The sequence below is a fragment of the Rhipicephalus microplus genome, chromosome 4 (genome assembly GCF_043290135.1).
Source record: "Rhipicephalus microplus isolate Deutch F79 chromosome 4, USDA_Rmic, whole genome shotgun sequence".
NCBI lineage: Eukaryota > Metazoa > Arthropoda > Arachnida > Ixodida > Ixodidae > Rhipicephalus > Rhipicephalus microplus.
This window is the reverse complement of record NC_134703.1, coordinates 151276149-151299402: the sequence shown is the minus strand read 5'-3', so window position 1 is coordinate 151299402 and position 23254 is coordinate 151276149. Positions and strand designations below refer to the sequence as shown.

The 23254-nt window shown below is 43.1% G+C and overlaps 1 protein-coding gene and 1 pseudogene across 2 annotated transcripts; both read right to left on the bottom strand.

Annotated features, from left to right (window-relative positions):
- Positions 1-707: 707 nt before the first annotated feature.
- Positions 708-20199, bottom strand: LOC119172412 (BOS complex subunit TMEM147). 2 transcript variants are annotated; one of them, XM_075893752.1, is made up of 6 exons: positions 19955-20199; positions 18874-19012; positions 16682-16702; positions 12128-12349; positions 9513-9634; positions 708-935 (listed from the first exon to the last, which is right to left on the bottom strand). In XM_075893752.1, the coding sequence occupies exons 1-6, from the start codon at positions 20029-20031 to the stop codon at positions 806-808; spliced, it is 711 nt and encodes a 236-aa protein (XP_075749867.1). In that variant the 5' UTR covers positions 20032-20199; the 3' UTR covers positions 708-805. The 2 variants fall into 2 exon arrangements, with proteins under 2 accessions (XP_075749867.1, XP_037279394.2); XM_037423497.2 differs by lacking the exon at positions 16682-16702 and having other exon boundaries at positions 19955-20169.
- Positions 20200-20914: 715 nt separating this feature from the next.
- LOC142814434 (uncharacterized) lies at positions 20915-23254 on the bottom strand (annotated as a pseudogene).

Below are 23254 nucleotides of genomic sequence, written 5' to 3'. Positions count from 1 at the left end.
ATGTTCCTATTTTAAGTGCTGTTGGTCTATTTTGTGAAACTAACTTTGCCTGCCACAAAGGCACGAAATGAAGCAAGAAACCACTCTTTTCTCTGCTGTATTTATACAAGGCAGGCAAGTGTTGTGTATGCCTTCCTATAATGTGGTTGTTTTTTTTTCTTCTTTTGATATAAGCCCGGTTTGGCATTTCATTTACATTGTAGTTGGTCGAGGCTTGCTTTTCTGTGTCACCATCAGGCACAATATTTAGTTCAAGTTGTCATGCACTCATGTCACCTGCCAGCATTGAGATAAAGTGAAAATTTGTTATGTTTACACATACCTGTGTTAAACTGAAGGCACTGTCTGGCTACACCTGCCGTAAAAATTTATCTAGCAAGGTACTCCGAAAAATCATTTATTTTGCATAAAGCTTTATTAGTTCTCTTAACCGCTTTCATTTTGTACAGTTATTTTTTTAGGCCTGCCTGACTATACTTTTTTTGGTGTGGAGAAAAGATAGCTTGATTGACTAGCGAAGCTTTTTTCGTGGCATGTCATGTAATATGCTCCAAGCTACCTCGCTTTTTTAGCTGCATTATGTGCGTTTACTTGTTTATGTGTTTGCAAGCTTCAATGGCTCAACGCAACACAACGTTTTTGACAGTAAAAAAGACATTTTATGTTGTTGTACTTGACACAAACATGCAACAAACAAGAGCACAGACTGAATTGTAAAAATAGTTTTGTATTTCTAAACATAAACTTAAGATGTTAGATGAGGTGACTATGGCAGAATGGCACTGCAAAGCAGGAATGGAAGGCATCAGTACGAGTTCATGCTTTGTGTTAGACTTAAGTAGATGTGGAGGGCGCTGAGACCAACACTGATGGCTGCCATCAGTTTGATGGCCAACACAAGCCAAGGACCAAACGCCAAAGTTTGCACCATAAGCCTGAAAAGGAGAAGAAAATGCATGCGTTATAGACAACGTTAAAGAAACTAACACTGAGCGGAAATACGCTAACTTCTGCAATTTAGTCAAACAGCCGTAAGCTCACCATAAGTGTGGCATGTGAATGATGCCATGCATGACATCAAAGTTATTATTTTCATATTACCACCGCTAATATACTTTTGTCATAGAGTGAAATCACCGAACACCAATTTTGGTGTATATCAAGTGAGCAAAGCGACGGCGAGCTCCTCATGGGCACGCCATGCAAGTCCTGGCATACATGACATGCATGTCATAATATTCATGTTACCGCCTGTCGCTTATGTTCGTAATACAGTCAAGCCACGAAATGCCAATTTCGTTGCATATTCATAAAACTAAATGGCCACGAGCACCTCGAGACCATAACATGTCAATCATATTTTGCATGACACGCATATCATAATTTGCACCTCAAGACTTGTGAATTCTTTTCGTCATACACTATTGTCATGGCATACAAACTTTGGCATTCAAGTTAATGAAACAGCTGCAAAAGCCCCGAGACCGTGGCAAGTAAATCGTGCCACTCATCACACTCATGTCATAATTTCCATAATATGATCTGTGATTTACAATTGTCATAGTCATGTTATACACTGTCATGGTTGGTATAGTACATCCCTTTAATGAAATGGCCATGAGAGCCCAAAGTCGTAGGCAACTAGATTAGACAGACACACAGACAGACAGACAGACAGACAGAATCAATGTTGCCGAAGCTCACAAAGAAATGCTGCACATTTAAGAAGGTTGCACTGCACATACTCAGCAGTTAAAGGAGCAGTGACACCACATTTCAAACTCAAGATGTGGCATTCATTCGTTTGCTTGGTATGCATGAGTTTTTTTAGAGAAGTATGAGTGGCGTCTGTTACCTATAAGTTAGTCTATTCATAGTGCAAAGAGCATCCAAAGGCTGGCACGTTCACGGCCTAGAGACATCGACAGTATTTTGACATGCTCAGTGAGCTCCAAGGCCACGCCTCAGTCGTTGAGTGACAATGAGTGAGCAGCGATGACGCCGATAATTTTAGTGTTGTCATCGCAGCGGCTGCATGTGGCACCATCTGGGGGCGATGCCTGGCAACAGCTTCACTTGGTTTGCGCAGTGCGTTCGTGTGAATCCAGCGTTTTCGTTGTGCCGCTTCGGGTGATATGTCAAAGAGTCAAGAGCATAAATATAATTATTTGAAGCTATAGTCATCACAAACAAGCAACACACACGTAGCATTCATGTCTTCCCACCCAGCATAACCGAAGTGTTTCCAGCGGTCTCGTCGCTGCTCAGTTTGGAGTCGATTTCAGAGTCGTTGCTAAGAAGAGGATCAAATCGGAAATGATTCGCCATGCCGTCAATGGCAGTGATTCCATATCCCTCAGTTTCAGTATCATCACTTGTGAACGCTGATGACGGCCGCGATGATAATAGTGGTGGTGAAGACTTGCCTATGAACGTGCGTGTCGAGCACACAAAATTTCAAATGTGAAACTCGCGTCACCGTTTCGTGTGGCTATGTGATCAAATGGGGGGTGACCGTGTGAGGTGACCGCTTGACAGCTCTGGCCCAACTGAAAATCTGCAAGCTTTGCACCCATTTGGAATTGGGTTGGATATAGGTAATACTAATTTGTCCCTCTTTTGCATTATTAGAATGTGATACTGAATCGTTTCTAGGGAATCGATAACTATACGTTTACACAAAAAACACGACGTGTGAAGTTGATGTCACTGCTCTTTTAAATGCATTTCTGAAACATTGGAACTAAAGCGGGATACGGAATGCTGGCCATCTATGCACTCAATCGGAATGACAATTGCTGCACAGAGCAATACCGGCCAAACAGATTCATGCTCACTTACACCACCCGAACCCCCCATTTCCCCAAACAGGAGCGTATATTTCCCCTCCCCCTCCTTCCTCCTCCTCTACAAAAAAAAACGCTTAGTGCGGTGAGTTTTCATAAAGGTGTTCAAGAGTTCATGCTACTGAAGACACTTTTTTTTTTTTAATATTTGCTCTAGAGCCATGAAACTTGAGCTGGTTATAGAGCTTCTTATGCTGATTTCAAATATATAATCAGTTTTTTTGCAAGTGCCATAGATTTAGTTCTGCAACATGATAAAGTGAAAAACTTAAGGGGGGACGCGGCACTTCGGGACTGAAAATCAGCCAAAAAATCGAGTTTTCGCGGACCTTCTTTTCGCGTTCCCGACATCATTGCGCACCTATTTACAAAATTTCATAGCCGAATACCATCAACTTTTATCGTTATTCAACTTTCAAAAACCGAAAACGGGCGTCCTGCCCTTTAAATTGAGTGCGAATAGCGCAGGTTTCGGCTCTACGATACGCGGGAAATACGCGCTCGATCGGCGCCATTTTGGTCTTGTTTGAAAGAACGCGTTTTCAGCTGTTTTTTTTGAAGAACGCGTTTTCAAGCAACATTGAGCGTTTCCCCGGCACGAAAAACGGGGCCTCAAAGACGAAGAGCCGCGCTCACTGCCATTGGCTAAACGGCGCACGTGACTGAAATGGCGCTTTCCGGTTGGCTGGAAGCTCGCGGTTTGCGCCTGCATACGCGACCCGACGCCATTTTGAAAGGGTTACCGCTGTGACGCCTCGAAATCGGCAGAGCACTCTGAAGCTTCTGATCGTATCGCCATGCCTGGAAACGCAAAAAAGTATCGGACCGTGCACGCATTTGGTCGCAGGAAACGCAAAGGTCGTGGGAGAAAGTCTACGAAGTCATCAGAGCCCTTGGTTGACTCCGACGAACGATGTGTCGACGCTCCGCGGCCGTTCAGCGATGGTGCGACCGAGCGCGTTGCCTCCGACGACGATGACGGTGAAGCGAACTCCGGACGACTACGAATCGACGCCAAGGTGGTGACAAACGCCGAAGTTGAAGAAAATCATGCCCGGGAGAAAGCGACGCTCGACCGGCTTTCATCGGCGCCAGCAACTGCACGGAAAATTGACTTTTTCACCGCGAGTTGTAGCGAGGCAACCGCACAGGACTCGGACCACGCTGCTCCTTATCTGCTTATGCATCTAGATATCCTAAACGCGATAATGGGTGCCTTGTGTTGCAAAGCCTGCCACGGACCGGCTACGATCGTCAGAGGGGATCGGGACTACGGACTTGCCGTGAAAGTGCTAGTGCAGTGTGAAAGGTGCGGCGAGATCGCGAATGAATGGACTTCGCCCCGCGCGAACGGCACGAAAACGTGCAATCCGTTTGAAGTAAATCTTCTCGCTTCGAGGGCGATGGTGGCTACCGGCAACGGCCAAACGAAAATGAACGATATTTTCGCAACAATGGGCATCTCACACCGCGGTATGCACCACAAGACGTTTCAGCGGCATTTGAAGAACACGCTGGCACCCGCTGCAACGCGAGCGGCTGAGTCCGTTATGAGCGAATGTGCGGAAAAGGTTAGAACAATTTATGATGACTTGTGCTTGGGCCACCGGGGCAATATTGCCGTTAGCTACGACGGCACGTGGAAGACGCGAGGCCATTCTTCCCACATCGGCGTGGGCACAGTTATCGAATTATTTAGTGGCTACGTGTTGGACTACGTCGTTCTTTCCAACTTTTGCCTAGGCTGCGAGGTGGGCCCAAAGCCTAATAGTGAGGGCTATCAAGAATGGAAGGCTAACCACAAATGCCAAAAAAATACGAACAGCAAAGCGGGGCAAATGGAAGTGGAGGCGGCTCTAATTCTATTTCAGAGGTCGCTTGAACGCCATGGCCTGCGCTACACAACTATGCTGTCTGATGGAGACTCTAGGACATTTTGCGCCATACAAGACGCCAAGGTGTATGGTTACATTGACGTGCAGAAGGAAGACTGTATTAATCATGTACAGAAACGGATGGGCACCGCATTGAGAAACCTGGTGCAGAAACAAAAGTGCGATGGGAAAAGAGGCCTTGGTGGGAAAGGCAGGCTCACAGGTGAGCTGATCACCAGGCTGAGCACATATTATGGCCGGGCTCTGGAATCGCATGAAGGTGACGTGGGCGAGATGCAAAAGGCTGTGATGGCCACATACCGCCACGTCACCTCCACTGATGAATGCTCGGACCACAGTCTGTGCCCAGCTGGTGAAACTTCATGGTGTCGGCACAATGCCGCAAAAGCAAAGGGTGAGCCCGACCCCAGGCATGCCTACAATCTACCGAAAGACGTGGCAGAGGCATTACTACCGGTTTATACCCGGCTTTCGGAAAGAGCCCTGCTTCAGAGGTGCGAACGTGGCAAAACGCAGAACTCCAACGAGAGCCTACATTCGGTAATCTGGAGTTTGGCCCCCAAGGAGCACCATGCGTCCCTGTTCGCTGTTGAAGCAGCTGTTGCAGAAGCAGTGCTGCGCTTCAACACGGGCAATTTGAATTCTGCAACGGCAATCTTAGGTGAAATGGACATGAATGCGACAAGTACTGGTACCAGGAGAGCGAGAGAAAAAGACCACCGTCGCAGCATTGTCTCCAACAAGAAAAGAACAGCCTCATTGGAACTCCGGAAGCTAGTGAAGAGGAGGCATGAGCACAGAATGCATTCAGACTATGCTTCTGGTGCGTTTTGAGGTTGTCTTGTTGCATCTTCTGCAATAAAAATGTGTGCCCACGTTTTTTCTCGATTTCTCAAAACGACAATTTTCATGTGCTTCCCATTATGCCGGAGCAATATCTCTTGTTCTATCTGGGTTATCATTACGATTTCTTTTTTGTTTCGAAGATAAATGCAGGGGATGTGTCGTAAAGTAAGTTTTATTGTAATAATTTTTGGAGAAAACTCTCTAAATGGATCTTTTGTTTCAAGTGTAGATGGGGAAATTTTTCATGTCATATTCAACATCCCACAACTTTGCTTCGAAATAGCCCAGAACAATGATTTATGCTTTATTGCACACTGTGAACATACCGAATTGGTTCTATAGGTTGCACATCAATATCCAAGTTACAGTTAATCAGCTAATTAGGCCTTAATTGAAAATGTCGCAGTTCATTATATCTTTAAAACTAATTGTCACAGAAAAAAAAGAATTAGATTTTTGAAATCAGCAGTAAAATCTACATAGGCTCTCCAAATTTGACTGAGGTACTCGCAAAAATAAAAGAGTTTTTGGAAGGTGTAGCATCCCCCCTTAAGCCTTTTGCCCCCCTTTTTTCATCACATAACTTCGATAATTTTTTACCATTGATAGTTCGTAAAGTTTAAAATAAAATGTAGAATGCAGATAACTAATTAGGAAGTGCATATTAAATACGTAATAGATGTAAAAAATAATAGATGTAAAAAGGTTTGCATTCCTCCTACCCTAGTAAAGAACTACATAACTTTTTTATTATATGAAAATATTTTAAAATTTAAACAACTTGATTGCACTTATCATACTTTGGAATAAATTCAGGCGAAATTCCATGCTGATCCAAGCACCAGAAGTACCCGTAAAAGGAGGGGCACATTGAAAACAATGGAAAAATCTGTGTTTTGAGAAAAACAAGCTTAAAAGTTAAAACTGAATCTCTATTTATCAAAGACGCCATTAAATGCGATAAAATTTGGATACAAAAAAGAACAATCCTCCTTGTAGTGGCCACTACCACTAAAATGTGTCGGCACCATAAGTTTGTCCCTTATGGCTCTTACGAGCTGACTCTACACAGACGTTTCGCTCACAGACAGAGCCATGAAACACTTGCCAAACTTCTTCCGCTCCACCTGGCAGAGCCTTATGCCGGCAGCAAACTAGGGGGAAGTTCAACAGGGCTTCAAAATCTAGGCAAAGTCCAGTGTCAAGAGACAAAACGGTTGTGATGCCATTCTGGCTCTCGAGGCCCCATTTGTGCCACGTGCCGTCGTACATAATGGCAATGTCGACCCTGCTGACTTCTCTCATTATGAGCTTCCTCGACTTCGCAAGATTAGCGCAGATGGCATCCATTGCCTCAACACGAACTAGCCAGCGGATGGCTGTGAATGACTTTTGATGCATTGACTTTTGCAAGCTAAGAATAAATCGGCACAGCTGCTCATAGCCCATTCCTACAGAGTGCACTGCAACAAAAGCTTTCACGTTGACAGCGTAGCTATCACGCCAGTTACGGCTTTCTTCATCCGTAATGAAACTGTGCTGCATGACGAGACAGGGATCCTGCAAGTAGGCTTTACAGCCCATACAGCACAGCGGCCAATTGCGGTCCCCGATCCGTATAACACGATTTAAAAGCCAGTCAAGGCGCTCAAAGAACGCGGCAAATGCATGCTTATAATTATTATTATTTCCTGACTGCAGCAGCATGGGAAACCATCGTTGTTTGAAGAGTGAAGCTCAGTTCTTCGCCTTATGCGGTCGACAATGGCAAGCGGTGGCACATTATCAGTAGCAAGGCCCTCAAAGACTGCACATTTCCGGCCTTTTAACAGCCACCTTGGGCTATTTAGATGCAATTTTAAAGCATTTCCAGTTCAACATAGATTTTTTTTTCAGTACAGTAGAGGTAATATTCTTATCAAAACATGTGAAAGCAAAAAATAGGTAATTTTTAAAATAAACTCGCTTTTTTCAACCTGCATCTCCGCTTTACAGTGGCCAACATTTATAAATTAGGGACCATGTTTTTTAGTTGTTTGTGAGCGCGCTTTTTTTTTCTTTAATGGCAAAGGGTGCACTCTTCCAGCTTTTTTGAAACATGGCGTTGCAGAAAAAACGTGGTTTGACGGATAAAGAAATTCTAAATCTCGTATTTGACAGTGACCCAGAAAATGACATTTGTGACGATGACAATGTTTTGTTAGACAACAGGGACTTCCAAACTAATGAAAGTGGTAGTGATGAAAAAGAGAATGTGTGATCAGCGGACGCCTCTACGGGTGCTTCGCAGACATTTCCAAACAAAAGAAGGACTGAAAACTGGCACTGCGAAGAAGACGGAAGTGTTGATGACAGATGGCAGTATTGACAGTGCTTCATTTGTAAAAGTAACCGGCACGCAGCTCCACTACACTGACTGGAAGGTCAATCTTGCTGAGGACATTTTCGAAGAGGCCACTCTGCCCCTCTATAATGATCGAAGAAACCTACCTGTCGTGGCCTCACCAATGCACCTACAAGCCACCGAATCAGAATGGGCTCGCTTTCCTCGCCACATCCTGGCAAACAAAGTCAAGCACAATCTATCGAGACTTTGCTTATGGCGTCGTATTCGGCTGGGCGTTTACGAGCGCTTTAGAGCCCTCTGAAATGTGGCTGTGCCTTCGAATGGCACAATTCAAGCGCTCGGACTACCTTCGGTTGGCTCTTTCAGAGCGCCAACCTCTGACTCAGAACGCTCCGTACCGCTATGACTTCGAAGTGAGAGCGTGGCGTGGTCTGACCAAGAGGAAGGATCACGGGACACATTCTGGTGAATCACGTGGCTGCCGGCAGGTGAATCAGGTGAACAGCGCGAGCACGAATTACCGAAGGGGACATTGCCGGGCATGTAATACTTCATGCACATGCATTGTTAGTGGCATTTTCGAGCATGTGTGAGGTGAATTCACATCTACAAAGCCATAAATGCACCATGTCAAAGTAGAGGCGGCTGGCGAAGGCGGACGAAACGTCAATACTTTTACAGCAGCTCAAAGACAGCCATGTGATTTGTCTTGAAGATAGCAGCTTGGACAATGACAATCGCCAGTTTTATGGGCTGAGCTCAGAAGGCTGTCGCTGTGTCCAGACGTGTCAGAGATGTCCGCTGAACTCATTGGCGCCATTTGTCAAAGCAGCACAAGAACGTTTACCGAGCAGCCTTCAGCGCTGGCTAGACAGTGGCGCTACAGGCACGCTGCTCTTAGATTGCCGACGTATTCGGTTGGTACACTGCCTCTCGCACTCTGATTGTGAGCTGCCTCGTCATCTGGCGACTCCGAGCCATAGGGCCAGGGTGGCCAGCCATACATGCCATTAGTAAGGCACTGGACAAGAAGTCTGAGAGCTGATGGGAGTTTGAAAAATGTGAACTTGCTCTCCACAAGCCTGTGTGCTTTAAACTTTTTCACACACAAAAATCATACTGAAGCACCTGAAGCAGTCAAGCTTTGTTAGTCAAGGAAAATTAAGTTTGCTACTTTATGACATTTGTTGCAGTTTAGGTGCACCGAGCCATGCCGCCAGAGGGCTTGAAAATTTTCCGGCAGAATACAAAGCAGGAATGGCCGCGGAAGCCAGTGCGTCAATATCACTGGCCCGCCTAATTTTCTGTCTACCCCTCACGGGTTTGTTTCCTCTTGGAATCCAGTCAGTTACACTTAATGACCTCTGTTTATTCTGCGTATGCACTGTGTGCCCAGCCCCTGTTTATTTATTTTGCTTGATTTGATCACACAGTAGCCTAAACACCGACTGAATAATAATAAAAAAAACTGTTTCAGGGTCCCTCTACATAACCCTTCTGAGCAGGCATCGAAAGAACTATAGAAAGCTAGGACCTGAGCTATGCTAAGCAAGCTGAATCAAAGGCATGCCAACATACTCAACAAGCAGCGACCGGTAGCAGGTGATGGCAAGCAGCACTGTCACCATGGGAAGGTGAACCTTGCGCAGGTCGTGTCGGTTCCACAGCCAAACCAGTGTGGCTGTGCTGATGTGGTTAACCTACAGAATAAATTTGAAAAAACAGAGAGTCACTAAAAAGATAACCAATGAACCCCACAGAAATACTTATGCTTGCTGCAATATCATACTGCACATCGCCGCGACTTCTTAGTTTTTGTGAGAGGCACAGTCCCAGGTTTCGCACTTCCGGAAAATGCTGGACCGCGAGATGCAACAAGAATTTTCAGGCCAGTAAAGAGACTCATAAAAATGTACCACTATGAAGAAAGCATCATCGTCATCAGCAGCATATTCTGATGCCTACTGCAGGAAAAAGAGCTCTCCCAATTATCCCTAACTAATTCTGTTTTGAGCAAACAGATTCAGTTATTGGGCTAATAACTACTGAGACTTATCCCTGCATTGAACTTCTTTTTTCCACACTTAACTAGCGGCACTCAAGATACTAACTATTCAATGCACGCACAGCCACGCAGCTGGAAGAGAATCCCACAATGTAACACTGCGTGTCAATGTCCTCACAGTCCTTTGCAATGGCGACAAGGTAAACCACTGAATGAAATGGTTTTACTTAAACTAGAAGCAGAAGTTGCTCTCAATAAGTGGAAAGCATCGACATTATGTGACAGCACCCTCAACAAAAAGGCATATGTATGCATATAAATAAGTTCATTAAAAAAATATTTTTAAAGGTAAACCTTAAGTACAGAGCAGTTTGATTAACTTAGTCTATCTCACATTTGCAGTGCTCAATGAATGTTGATCATCTCCCTCTTTCAATGAAGACCAGTGCTGTTTGCTACATTTATGTTATAACATTATACTACTGTGTGCATTAATGCAAACAAGGCAGATGTTTACAATAAGGTAAAGGCTTGAAGTGCAGCGCAATTGTTTAACAGGAAATACTTGCTTAAAGGGACACTAAAGACAAATATTAAGTCTATGCTGATTGTTGAAATAGCGGTACAGAAAACTAGTAGTGATACTTTTGTGCCAAGAAAGTGCTTATTTTGAAATAAAATCATATTTTAGAGATCCACATGGGGTTAGCGCACTTGAAATCAGCCACCTGAAAGAGGTCTTTTTGACATCCCTGCTGTCGTGCCCAATGTTGCTTGCCTTTACTGAGTGGCCTCTGACACTAATAGCAGCTTAGCGAAAGTAGCAGGAGCCACAGCAATAACAGCCACTGAACAATTTTCTGCTTGCTTGGTTCAACAAGGCCCCGCTAGACGGCACCACCTATCCAGCATAACCAAGGGCAAATGAAATTTTTGAAGCATTTCCGTCATTCCACATAGTAATGCTAGGTGGTTCTTTTTTCCTCAAGTCAAATAGAAACAAACAAGCAGCATTTTATTGTGCTCTTGATGCATGGAAGATTCTTTTTTTTTTCATTGCAGCTAGCTTGATTACTAGTGATTAATTGTAGTTGGATGCTCGCACATGATCGGGATAATTTCCACAATGTCTCACTCGTGGCACACATTGTGTGAAACATTTAGCTTCATTTCTCGGTAAGTAGCGCACTGCTGTATATAATATTACCATTTTAGACGTCATATATTGATCTTTCACTTTGACATAAATTGTTATTTGCCCTTTAAGTCAACCCTTTAAGTCAATATTTCAACAAGAGGATGAAGACTAATATGTTGGTTAAAATGTTGGCTCCCACGACATTCCATGTTCAACAAGTTTTTATCATTGTGTGCTTAAGTAATTTATGTTGGGAGCTGTACTTTATGAATTGCTATAGATCAATAGAGGTCTCATTTTTTTAATTTGTTCTATTTGGTATTGTTACACTTATGCAAAGAAAGAGCTGCTTACATTTTCTAAATATCATGTATATGGCTAAATTCTGAAGTGTCATAAAGAGGCACTGCAAACTTTTTTTAGCCCGGTAAGAAACTATTGCTGATATGTAGTCGAGGCTCCTAGGAACCTGCGAGCAATGCATTATAGTGCAGCACGCCGCTTGTAACTAATATAATTAATTCTCAAGGTCAGCTAGAAATCGCTCCCTCTTCGTTCTACAAATGATACCATATACCCAAATGACTGCACCGTATACTAAAATTTTCAGCCATTGCTTGATTTTAGCATCCTGAACAGTATAATTGCAGAGATCGCTGCAAAAGGCAGCCGCACGCCTGCATGCACGTGATCACGTTGTAAGTAAGCAAAGGCGATTAAAGAAAAAAAAAAAGAAAAAGTGCTCTGGGTTATGACGTGGGCATCAGATTACTTCTTTTGCCTGTGCCATCTCTCCCTGCTTATGTTTCAGCACACTCGTCTGGATGAAAGCAGAGAGAAAGCAGTTACAGCATGCAACAAACTACTTGATCGCCTCTTAAAAAATTGTTGTGACGGCTCATTTATAAGTCAACAAAGTCCTCTAATGAAGCCACTCTACGGTTACATAGAAAAATGTTGCAAGGCCTCTTTACGAGAAAGTACCACTCGTTTAATACAATTTAACAATCACGTCACACGTATGAACCCTTACACCATAGAAGCACCCACCAGAGAAATGTTGGAATCAAAGCTGAGCTGCACGTAGCGCCAGTCAAACTCCATGCCGCGAGCGCCAACCCACAGAGGCACGAAGCGAGTCATGAGCAGCTCGGCACTGGCCCATCCCAGACCAGCAACCAGGAACTTGGTCTCGCCCTTGCCGGCCACCTTGGTCATCACTATGTGCAGGCCCACGAGGTCGGCAAGATCAACAGTGGCCTTGAGGAACTCCTACAATGCGACGAAAAGGGAGTACACGTGCAGATTTATTTAGCTGACATGGTGGCAGAAATCCGTGCTACCTCATAAGGACACAAAAGAGAAACAGCAAGTTTATTTAGATAGTAGAACATAGACTTCAAAAACTGTATGTGCTTCGTTTTTAGCATAAGAACTCTCTTTGCAGTGTCCAACCAGCCATGATCTGCAACACAGGTGGTTGGTATAGTGCAATATTCTTTGTTCCTGGAGGTAAGCAATTGCCTATAGCTATAGGCAAACACTCACGACTAAATTCTGAAGTGTCGCAAAGCCATACTGCAACTTGACCATGAGGTATGTTTCAGTCGACCACTCTGGAATATTTTAGACCAGCTGGGGCTCCTAAACATGCATAAGAAACTAGTTACATGGTTATTTTGTTATCTCTTCCAGAAATGTGGCCAACATGGCTGGGAATCGAATCCCCACCCCTTAACTTAGCAGGATAACACTAAAGCCATTAAGCTACCACAACAAACACTGCCTAAGCCTATTACAGCATGAGTGCCCGCCACACAATTATCAAGGAGTCTTCAAAGAATCCTTCCTTCTGCTAGCATGTGTTCTAGATACTTGTATAATTTCTGCTTTACTAACGATAAATTCACCAGTGAGGTCAACCCATTCACAAATTCGTATCTGCCTATCAGCCTAATCACATAAGCCACATTAACTCAGTGTTCCTCTTTTGTGTCTCTTTGGTGACAAATTACAACACCTAACACAACATGCTGAAGACAGGCAAACACGCATACATGCTACGCCAACAATGCTCCCTACAGTTTCCATTCAACATCGATATCAACGTCGCGAATGACGACCTTTCAGCACATGCCACTCACTCTTCACAGGGGCATGCTTTCTAAAATGTCAGCAAAGCATGTAATAATGCAAAGAGTACAAAACGAGTTTAAAGCAAGTGATGGCACACCTCTGCATTTTCACGCTCACCACCGTGTGTCACTGCTGCGGCTAATGTTTGAATAAAAACCTATGTGGTGACAGTTTGTCTGTACCATCTATTTGTTGACAAACAAGGTATACTAAAAAAATCATCTCAAACAGATAATAAAATAAACTGATCCAACTGCTTTCGGAGTCAATACACGTTTGGCCAGCCAGCAAAATAATAAGTAACAAATACAATTTCACTAATTTGTGTGGGTGTTCACTACAATATGTGGATGTCTGTGATAACAATGTTTCTCAAGTAATAAATTGATCAGGCACAAGAAATGTTCTCATTTATTAATTCCATTTGAAGTTTATTGATATTGGCTAATCTTTAGCACACTACATAATTAAAAATTACTGATGCTACACCTCTAAATAATATAAAAGAAACAACAATAGTATATAAGCTTATAAACTGATACAAACACTTAGCACAGCCTAACTATTTTGAAGTGTCTAAGAAAAAAAAAGCACGAGTGATAAAATAAGTTATTTTTCTGTTCCTTTTCTTCTGCCAAGTGTACAATTAAGAGGCAATGCACCAGGCCACTACAATCAGGTCACTAAAACATACCATTTGAAATTGATGCGAACCCCATGTTAATGTATACAAAGTCTGTTAGAAAAGTATGTGACCTTTGGTAGAAGAAATAAAAAACATAGTTGGAGCATTCGAAACCTAATCTCCTCCAATGTAGTCCCCTTGGGACTACACACACTTCTCTCAGCGGTGCTGCCATTGTTGGAAGAATTCTGAGAAGGCCTTTTTCGGAATGGAATTTAGCTCAGATGTCACTGCAGCCATAATGTCCTCCCTTTTCTGAAATCACTCTCCTTTTAATGTCCTCTTGAGTTTGGGAAACAGCCAAAAGTCCCAGAGAGCCATATCACGACAGTAAGGAGCCTGTTGAACTACAGGAGTCTGACTTTTCGCCACAAAAGTCTGAACCAAGTGTGAGGAATGTGCAGGAGCATTGTCGTGATGAATGCACCAGTACCCTGTTGATCACAACTCAGGTCTCTTGTGCCGCACGCGATAGAGGACATCTTTGTAATACTTTTTGGCGATTGTTTCACTCTGTGGTGCGTACTCATGGTTTACCACACCGCGGGAGTCAAAGAAAGCACTCGGCATCCCTTTGACTTTGCTGCGCACTTGGAGGGCCTTCTTTGGTCTTGGTGACCTAGAATGCTTTCCCTGGGACGACTGGGATTTAGTTTCCGGGTTGTATCCTTACACGCAAGACTGGTCACCAGTGATAATGGCGTTCATGAAGTTAGGGTCGCTGCTTGTGAAATCCAGCATGTCCTGTGAGACTTCAACAGAAAGTTACTTTTGCTCCACCGTGAGCAGTCATGGCAAAATCATTGGTCATAATGGAATGTCCAGAGAATGTTCCGACGCCCACCTCTTCCGCAATTTCCCGGATAGTCACATGACAGTCCTGCATCCCCACAGCGTTCACTTCGGCAATGACCTGGTCATTTCAGCATGTTGATAGCCGACCGGAGCGTGGCTCGCTCACCAACAATGTGCGACCGTCTTTAAATCAGTTGTACCACTCTTTAATCTGTGTGCGGCTCATAGCGTTGTAACGAAAGCCGTCTTGATATTTCCAATGATTTCCACTTGGCTGTTGCCCAGTCTGGCAAAACTTGATGGAGTAGCCCTGCTCTCATCACTCCGTCATTTTCCTTGCAATAAAAAACTGACGAGAACACTGCCCGCTACCTCACTCAAACGCTGTGTCCCAGCGACTGATGCTATTGGCAGGCGGGAAAAAATTCACCCATGCGCATGAAGGTTCAAGGTAGGCTGAACCTATCAGGTGCTCGCAAAAAAATAATAATAATAAGGTCACGTACTTTTCTAACAGACCTCGTGCTTTGTATAGTGGCGACGATTTCCTTTATTTGCCCCACTGTCAACTAGCATAGACTGGCCTGGAACAAAACGACTATATGAATGCCAGTGAGAACTATCAGAAGCTTGTAGGTTTGGTCCCTTCTGATGGCAAGTTTCCTTTTCATTTGTTTTTTGCATCTACATCACAATTACTAGACCACAATTAATAAAGAACAGTTAACATCCCTTATACATTTGTTGGCTTCATCACCAGTTGGTTTTCATTGAGTTTGTGTCAAAGTTTTTTTGAGCTCGTTTACACTTTCCCCTGTGGTCTCCAAAACAGCATCTAACCTGTGTATGTATGGGCAGTCTTGTTTTCTCTCACACTGCACTGAACTAGTATCTCTGGTGATGTGACCACTACCTCAATGCCAGTGCTTCAAAAAAAATTGAGGATTGATCTCTTTCACGATGAAATATCTGTTGGCTTGCAGTGTAAACGATTCTATGAACTAAACCGTTTGTTATCATTGTAGACAAGGCTTTCACGTGCGAGCTGGAACGCATTTTTCAAATTTTTGTGCCCTTTACTTCGGGCTTTTTTTTTTTAATTCCACTAGGCTCTACACGAGTGCTATAGCTCAAGACAATGTAGTATTTTTTATTTTTTTTTTCACATTACTTCACTAAATAAACTTGCAGCGATAATTTAACACTAGAAAGGCCAGGACGCTTGCCAGACCAATTTCAATTTTGAGGTCAATATTTTAATCATTTATAATTTCTCAGAGGCAGCCTATCGCTCTCTTTATAAGGTTTTTTTCACTGTATTTCTGCTGACCAGCTACCGTTCGCAGCTACTCTGAATCTTGAGAAAACTTACATCTATGCTATCGTTAATAGTTAAATGCCCTGTCCTATATCAGTTATTATGACTTTCTTTTTCCATGTTTAGAAAAAGACCAGCCTTCAATAATAATGTTAAATGTGGAAGTGCTGTAAATCATCAAAAATCGTAATTTAGTGCAACAACTAGCCCAAGAACAATGCTTTTTGCTCTGAATTAAACAACCCTACTGGTATGTATATCTGATGAAAAACTCAATGCACAAGAACTTTTTGGTTATTTTCACACTTTTTTGTGCGTAGGTATGGATATGATGTGAACATGACGCTAAAATTTGTGCGAGCATTATGCAAGAAGACAACTGAGAAAGACTATGGGCCAATGTGATCATATATTTCTCTGCCCAAAACTCACTTTGCCATCATTTGCAACCAAGACAACATAGGGAATAGAATCAACTAAGGTCACCATGCAGCATAAAAAACATCACTCAGGAAAAGCAAGAAGATACAGGCTGTTTTTCTGTCTCTTAATAAAAGAGAATAAGAAGCAAGAACAATGCACACAACTCCAAGTTGGCTGTAAAGCAATGCACACAACTGCCACTTCCAGAAAGCATGCTTTGCACAACCATTCAACCAAATTTGCTCACCACATCCATTCGGAAGGGCACCTGGCAGAGAAAAATTCAGTGCAGTATTTACAAACGGAATGTAAAAGCGTGACTTCCCAATCTGTTTTCAATGACCTCTGCACCCCAACACATAAACAAATGTGATTCTAAGAATACAAAAAAAGATTATCATGAAGCATTAAATTTAATCATTCAAATTATTCTTCACTATGTATGAAGTGGTGGGCCATGTTATTTACTGCTAGGCAGTAACAGTGAGACCTTTTTCGTTCTTGAAAACAAGGAACTTAAAAGTCCTTCTATGAATTTGAAACAAAAGCCAATAAGCATATTTTAAATATATTAATTATTGCACAAGGTACATCAATTCTTATAGTTAGTGGCAGCATCACCAGGGACAGTCCTTATTCACTGAGGCAAGCCTCACACTTTGTTGCACATAACTCACACCAATACACAGAAAAATGTGCTTAAAAATGGGGATGAGGTTTGTATGCAGGGGCGCGTTACATGCAAAAAAAGAAAATACGCTATTATTTTGCTTTGCTCACTCACTGTATGCTAAACACAAAACCACCTCTGAAACTTAGTAATTGAGGACACAAACATAGCAACATGACAAGTGTTAAAAGCCAAACAATGGCAAGTGGAAGTCAATCAGTGCCTACGGTCAAGAATTTCACAATCTTGATGTTGACGTGCATTCCACCAATGCCACATCCTATTTTGTTTGCAAATTGTCCGTTTAGTCAATGAATTACTGTTCATGAACATTCACTAGCCGATTTATTTTACAGATCTAAGATTGAGATTGTAAATCTGATGACTTCATCAGTCACTGATCAAATCATTTTCAATTACCACTGCAACAGTGGCAAGTAAGGCTAACTGGTACAGTCACATTCTAAAGGGCTACAAGTTTACAGGTCAAAAGCACTGGCTTTCAACTGGGAGTTTACTTGTAGGAATGGTTAGCACAGTTTGACCACAATATATTATTCTTGATGGGGAGCACAACATACTTCAATACATAGATAAATCAAAATACACGCTACGCTTACCTGAAGCATAGCGAGTCTCGAAAAGTCTTTTGATATTGAGAGCATAATTTTACCAATTCACAAAACACATGCGCAGTTTCTCTTCTGTATGCAGTGTTCCTTCCACTGGTTCTTTTTTTTTTTTGTTATCGTGAGCAAACTGGCCCAGCAGCCTTCATTAGTCGACAAGATGCCACGGTCGCCCTTTAAAAAGAAAAACTCTTTCGCGATAATTTTAAAATAAATTTTTACTTTCTGTCTTCAGATATGTATCTAAATTTCAGATGGCAATATGCAAACATAAATGTGTATGTTTTTACTTATACAATTTACAGTACTGAATCAACAACTTCTTCCTTGCTCCTTTCTTTTTTTTTTCATTATCTGCATCAAACTTTGCAAGAATAAACAAGAACAAACATCTTGACATTTTGCTTTGTTAATCTACTATTTAGCAGATTCATTTCTTCCTTTTTACATAAATAATACGAGCAAGAACAAAGTTTATTTTGCACCATGGGACCACGATATGCATTAACTGTACTTGAGTAAACATCGTTTTGATACAACAGCTGGCATTTTGCCTTGGTCCTCATTGTCCAAGGGGGCAATGAAACAAAACTTTCCACCCCTGCTTGTGAACAATTTCCAGCACAAATTTATAAATTTAAAGCCATTCTGTAGCAGCAATTTTCCAGCAATGGAGAAACTTTTACTGTCTGTATTTCATTATATTAGAAGACAGTGATCATAATGTATTGCTGAAGTATCAAACAGCCAACCTGAAAGAACGAATTGTATAATGAACACATTCTGCAAACAGCAATACTCCAAATAAAGGCAAAGAGCATGTACATAATGTCACAGAAGTTTGACAACAATATTTTAATTAGAAATTACTCCAGCTTATTAACATGGCCACCGGAACCCGACTCAACAAGGACTAAGGTACAGCAGCAATACAGTGTACTAAAAAGAAAGAAAAAAATAAACACACTGCAGCTACAGGTATAAGTACTTTCCTCATCGTAAGCAGCAATAGGTACACAGAACATGCAGCCCTTTAAGGAGTCTGATGGTATCACCTATGCACTCTGCTATTCCTTAATCTCTACTTTTGACAGGCCTCGAAAAGAGAATAGCTATATCTCGCACTGCTGCTTAACTTACCCCAAGAACATCGAAGCCGCCAACCGAAGAAACATCACCGGGGGGAAAAAATGTTGCCAGGATCAGCATTTTGCAGAGCTGCATAATGATATACATAGCTGCAGCCTGTACACACTTCCAGAATGCTCCATATTCAGATCTGAAACAAGGCAGGCAACAAACAAATTTCAGAATCACAAACAAAATGGGCGATGTATCGATATATGTACTACATGCAGTTAAGTTAGAATGTTAAAACAAACAACAAAAATGAAAAAAAAATGTGCCAGTGATCACAGTGTCCATTCTCAACTTCTGCGGTGGCTTTTCTTTGCTGCCAGTTACCAAATAGCTTGTTACTATGGTGACCTCGTGCGTGGTCTTTTCAAACTTACGACACATGCTTTTCCGATTGGCTCTTTATTGTTTCTTTTGTACGAAGCGGATTTACAAACCATATTCACTGATTCGTTTAAAAATACCCTTACATGCCTAGGATGAGGCATCGTGTGAGGGGTGACGCTAGAACAAAAAATATACTTTGATTACACTAGATACACGAAGAACAGGCGTATACATCACATACTCATGAAAATTGTATAACTAAGACGATTCATCAGTTCAGACGGCATTGGTTAAAAGACATGAACGCGGGTTAAGATAAAACATGCAATAACGGACTACCTGCACAAGCTTATACGTTAGCACAGATAGTACGCCCTTTCAGTCTAGCGTACGCAGTCATGCTGTTACTAAGATCAATGCGTCCGCTCAGTTATGCTGAAATCATGCACTTAGTACCAACTACTTTGAAAGCGATGTTGCATTTACACGAAAGAACAACCGATGTTTTTCGGCATGTCCTGCAAACAGGCATAAAACTGGGAAAATAGAGGAAAACGCAGCAGTTCTTGGTGTAGTAGGTCTTATTACTCCCCGAAAACAGCTGCGCTTCTACCCCGAAACTGCCGAAAGCGGCACTTCGGCAAACGACATGGGCGCGGCAATAATTCTCAAACGCTAGAGAGTCTTCGATCGCTGGTGGCGTGAAACAAACAAGCTCGACAAAATTCGGTCCCCAATGAATGTCTTCAATACTCACAATCCGGAGTACTTGTACGTGAGGAGGTAGGGCACGTATGCCAGGGCGACGCAGTTTCCGAAGTGAAATAATGTCATAGCAAGTTATGATGCGAGCACTTCGCGATACAAACTGTCTTATTTCCTTATGCCACCCACTAAACTTCACGAGATCTTCTTCGTGATTATTCGCAGCGCTGACACGGAAATTTGAGAAACAAATTAAAGTCGGCTTTTTTTCCTCAATAGAGTGGGAGGTGCCATGTTGTTATCCCGCACAAAGTCAGTTCCGCGTACCAGTATAAAAATGAAATAAATAACGTTAGTGAAGACAAGAGACAAGCAAAAGACTAAAATAAAAAGTTTAATATTAATAATCTACTTTTCCAATGAGACTACGCTAAGCACGATGAATTCTCGTATCAGCGCAAAATAACCGAAACTCGCGACCATGGATGCGATTGGTTGACCCAACCAGTGCCTCCTTTGTGCCTCCTTTATAACTTTCAGTGCCCAGTAAAAGCAGAAGAGAACAATAGGACTACTCCGTCGGCTTGAGTGTGGCGCCTCGACACCAGATGACGCTGCCTAAACAGGGCGCCGGAGTTCGCTACGTGCCGCAGCCGCCGTGGTTCTGGCTCCGCGCTCAGACGTAAACATATTAAATTCCTAATGTTCTGCTCTCAAACCTCAATATATCGCGGCTGTAATCGCTGAATTATGTTACCGAGTGTTTCAGAGATCTGGTTGCCAGCTTTCATGCACTAGCTGCAAGCGAAGAACGCCACGCTAAATGAATACCAAAAACATGCCGTGTATGCACGCACCTACATGCGTGGACATGATATACATGAATTTCCAACGTTGACTTGCCATGCGTAGCAGCTCTATATTCTGCAAAATGAACCAAATTGATGCGATACGAATATATTTTGAAAAAAGAAGGAACAATTATTTGTAAGTACCTCTAATTTCGGCAGCCTCACAGTTTTGCATATTTTCTTGACAGGGACTTTTTCGCGAAGTACTTGAAAGCATCATGCTTGTCACTGACAGTGAATGCATAGTTCACCAGCAGGGGCCGCGAAACCCGAACAGATATCAGCTCCATGAGCTTAGCTCTGTCAGTGTCATCCATCTCCTTGCACTTGAGCAGGTTTGAAGCACACAGTGCTGGCACAGCATACTTAACCAGGGTAGACAATGGATTTTTTAGAGTCGGATTGTCCTTCAGAGCACGATCCGCAAATGCCCTTAGCACGTCAACGGCAAACAACAACTGGTCTGACGGGTAAAGTAGCCCACCTCGGTCCTGGCTGCGGGTGAACTGCAAGATAGGATGATTGCTCACTGGCTTTGTGTAAACAGCAGTGCAACTTCCACAACACATGTGCTCGTTTATAACGCGGGCAATATAGCCCCCAACATAAACAGTTGCAGAAATCTCAAATGACGGCAAGTGCTGAGGCAAGACTGTTGCATTAAGCCGTTGCAAAACACATGCAGCTCTCTGTAGCTGAGGCGGCTGCTGTGTTAGCGAAGGAGAAGCTTCAGTGAGCAGTGTGCCTGTTGACATTTGGGCACATTCTCTGTGCGCTACGTTTGATGCCATGCTGGATGCGGCAAGTCCAGTTTTTAAAACCTTCTCCAGCCCTTGCAAAACAGAACGAACATTCAGCTTTTCATTGCAGCCAGAGGACATCCACAGTGTTACAAACAGCGACTCGATGGGGTCACTATTATACTTACGCGTGAGCACAAACAAGAACTTCTCCTCTGTGAGCAGGTACTTGATACAGGCAACTGTGGAATCTGTGGTCAGGAGGAATGCTTCATACGTTTCTTCGTCAAAAATTCTTTTTGACTTCGACAGCTTTTTTTTCCAGTTCATCCAAGTACATGGGCAGCGTGACCTCGAGCCACTCCAGTCATACATCTTCAGCATCGTCAAACTGCCAAGTGTCAGAATATTTTTTATGGATGTGCTCGGTCGTATTGCTTGTATCATGCAGCACGAACCATCGATAGATGTTTTGCATGAAAATGATGGTCTGGCCTGCTGCTGCGAATGATACACTCGATGTATGCCCAGCTTGGTCTCTGAGATGCTCCAGGGCTGAATTAACATCAGGCGAGAAGACCTGAATTGCCCTTGCGACATTAATTTTTTCTATGTTATTCGGATAGACATGTTTTCGGCTGAGGTAGCGGACAGGCTTTACAACCACGTCCTTCTGTAGGTCGTAGAGCTTCTTGATGTAGCAGGATGAGACCTCTCCTTTCGGACCAATGTCGTGGGCCAGAAACTGCGAGCGCACGTTTTTTAAAACGTGGCATGTATCAAAACTTAAAAAAGAGGAGCCTGTCGCAGTCACAGGGATGTTCTATCCGGTACGTAAGAAGACCATCGCCCAAAAGTGTCATGGCATTGACGTTCACTCTGTGGTTATCACTCACTAAGCGAACTACCCTGAAACCACAGGCTTCTACTTTTTCAAGCACAAAAATCAACAACTTGTGAAGCTGTGGGCCTGTTAACCCCTTGGTAAAATAGTAGGCCACTGGAATGCGATATGACGTCGAGAGTCCTTTAATTAGGAAACAGAGAAGAGAGTTTGTTAAAATGAGGTCCCCACCATGTTGTTCCAAAGAGACATCGGCGTGCCCCACAAAGCAGTCCTGCTGTTTGTTGTACTGCAGCTTTTCCCTGATCTTCATTTCGTCGACTATGAGTGAACACGCGTACACCCTTGACTGTGGTACAGTCAAGCTTTCGGCTTCTACTCTGAGGCGAGCTTCGGCGAGTTTGCTGAAGCCTGTTTCTCCACTGGTGGTTCCCAAGTAGTTGCTCAAAGTCTTTCTGCAAGGAAGCTTCAAAAGCATTTCACCGTGAATGTGCTCGTACGCCCTTGTCGACAAATGCCTTAAAAGTACACAATCTCGGGTTGTCTCCTCAGACCGGCTCGGCCTCTTCTTCTTGAAGTTCTCAATCCGATCAATTAAGAATAAAGCTGCAGGTTCCTTTTCTTTCGCCCTTTCCTTCATGTAAGAAACATCTGCAACCAGGACGTCCTCGTGCAGCTTTTTCAATTCCATTTTGTACTTGTCGACGGTCTGTTGCAGTCGAAGCATCTGGCTCCTCAACTCCTTTTCTTTTCCACTTCGCTTTCTCAGCGGCAAGCACACTTGAAGTTGACCTGTTGTCTACCTGGACGCCTTGATCACGCAAGTTGGCCTCCGACGATGAGTCTATCGCGCAACAATCCGACATATCCGCCACTGCTGAAGCAACGTTGCCGCTCGCGGAGTCGCTGCGTGCCAT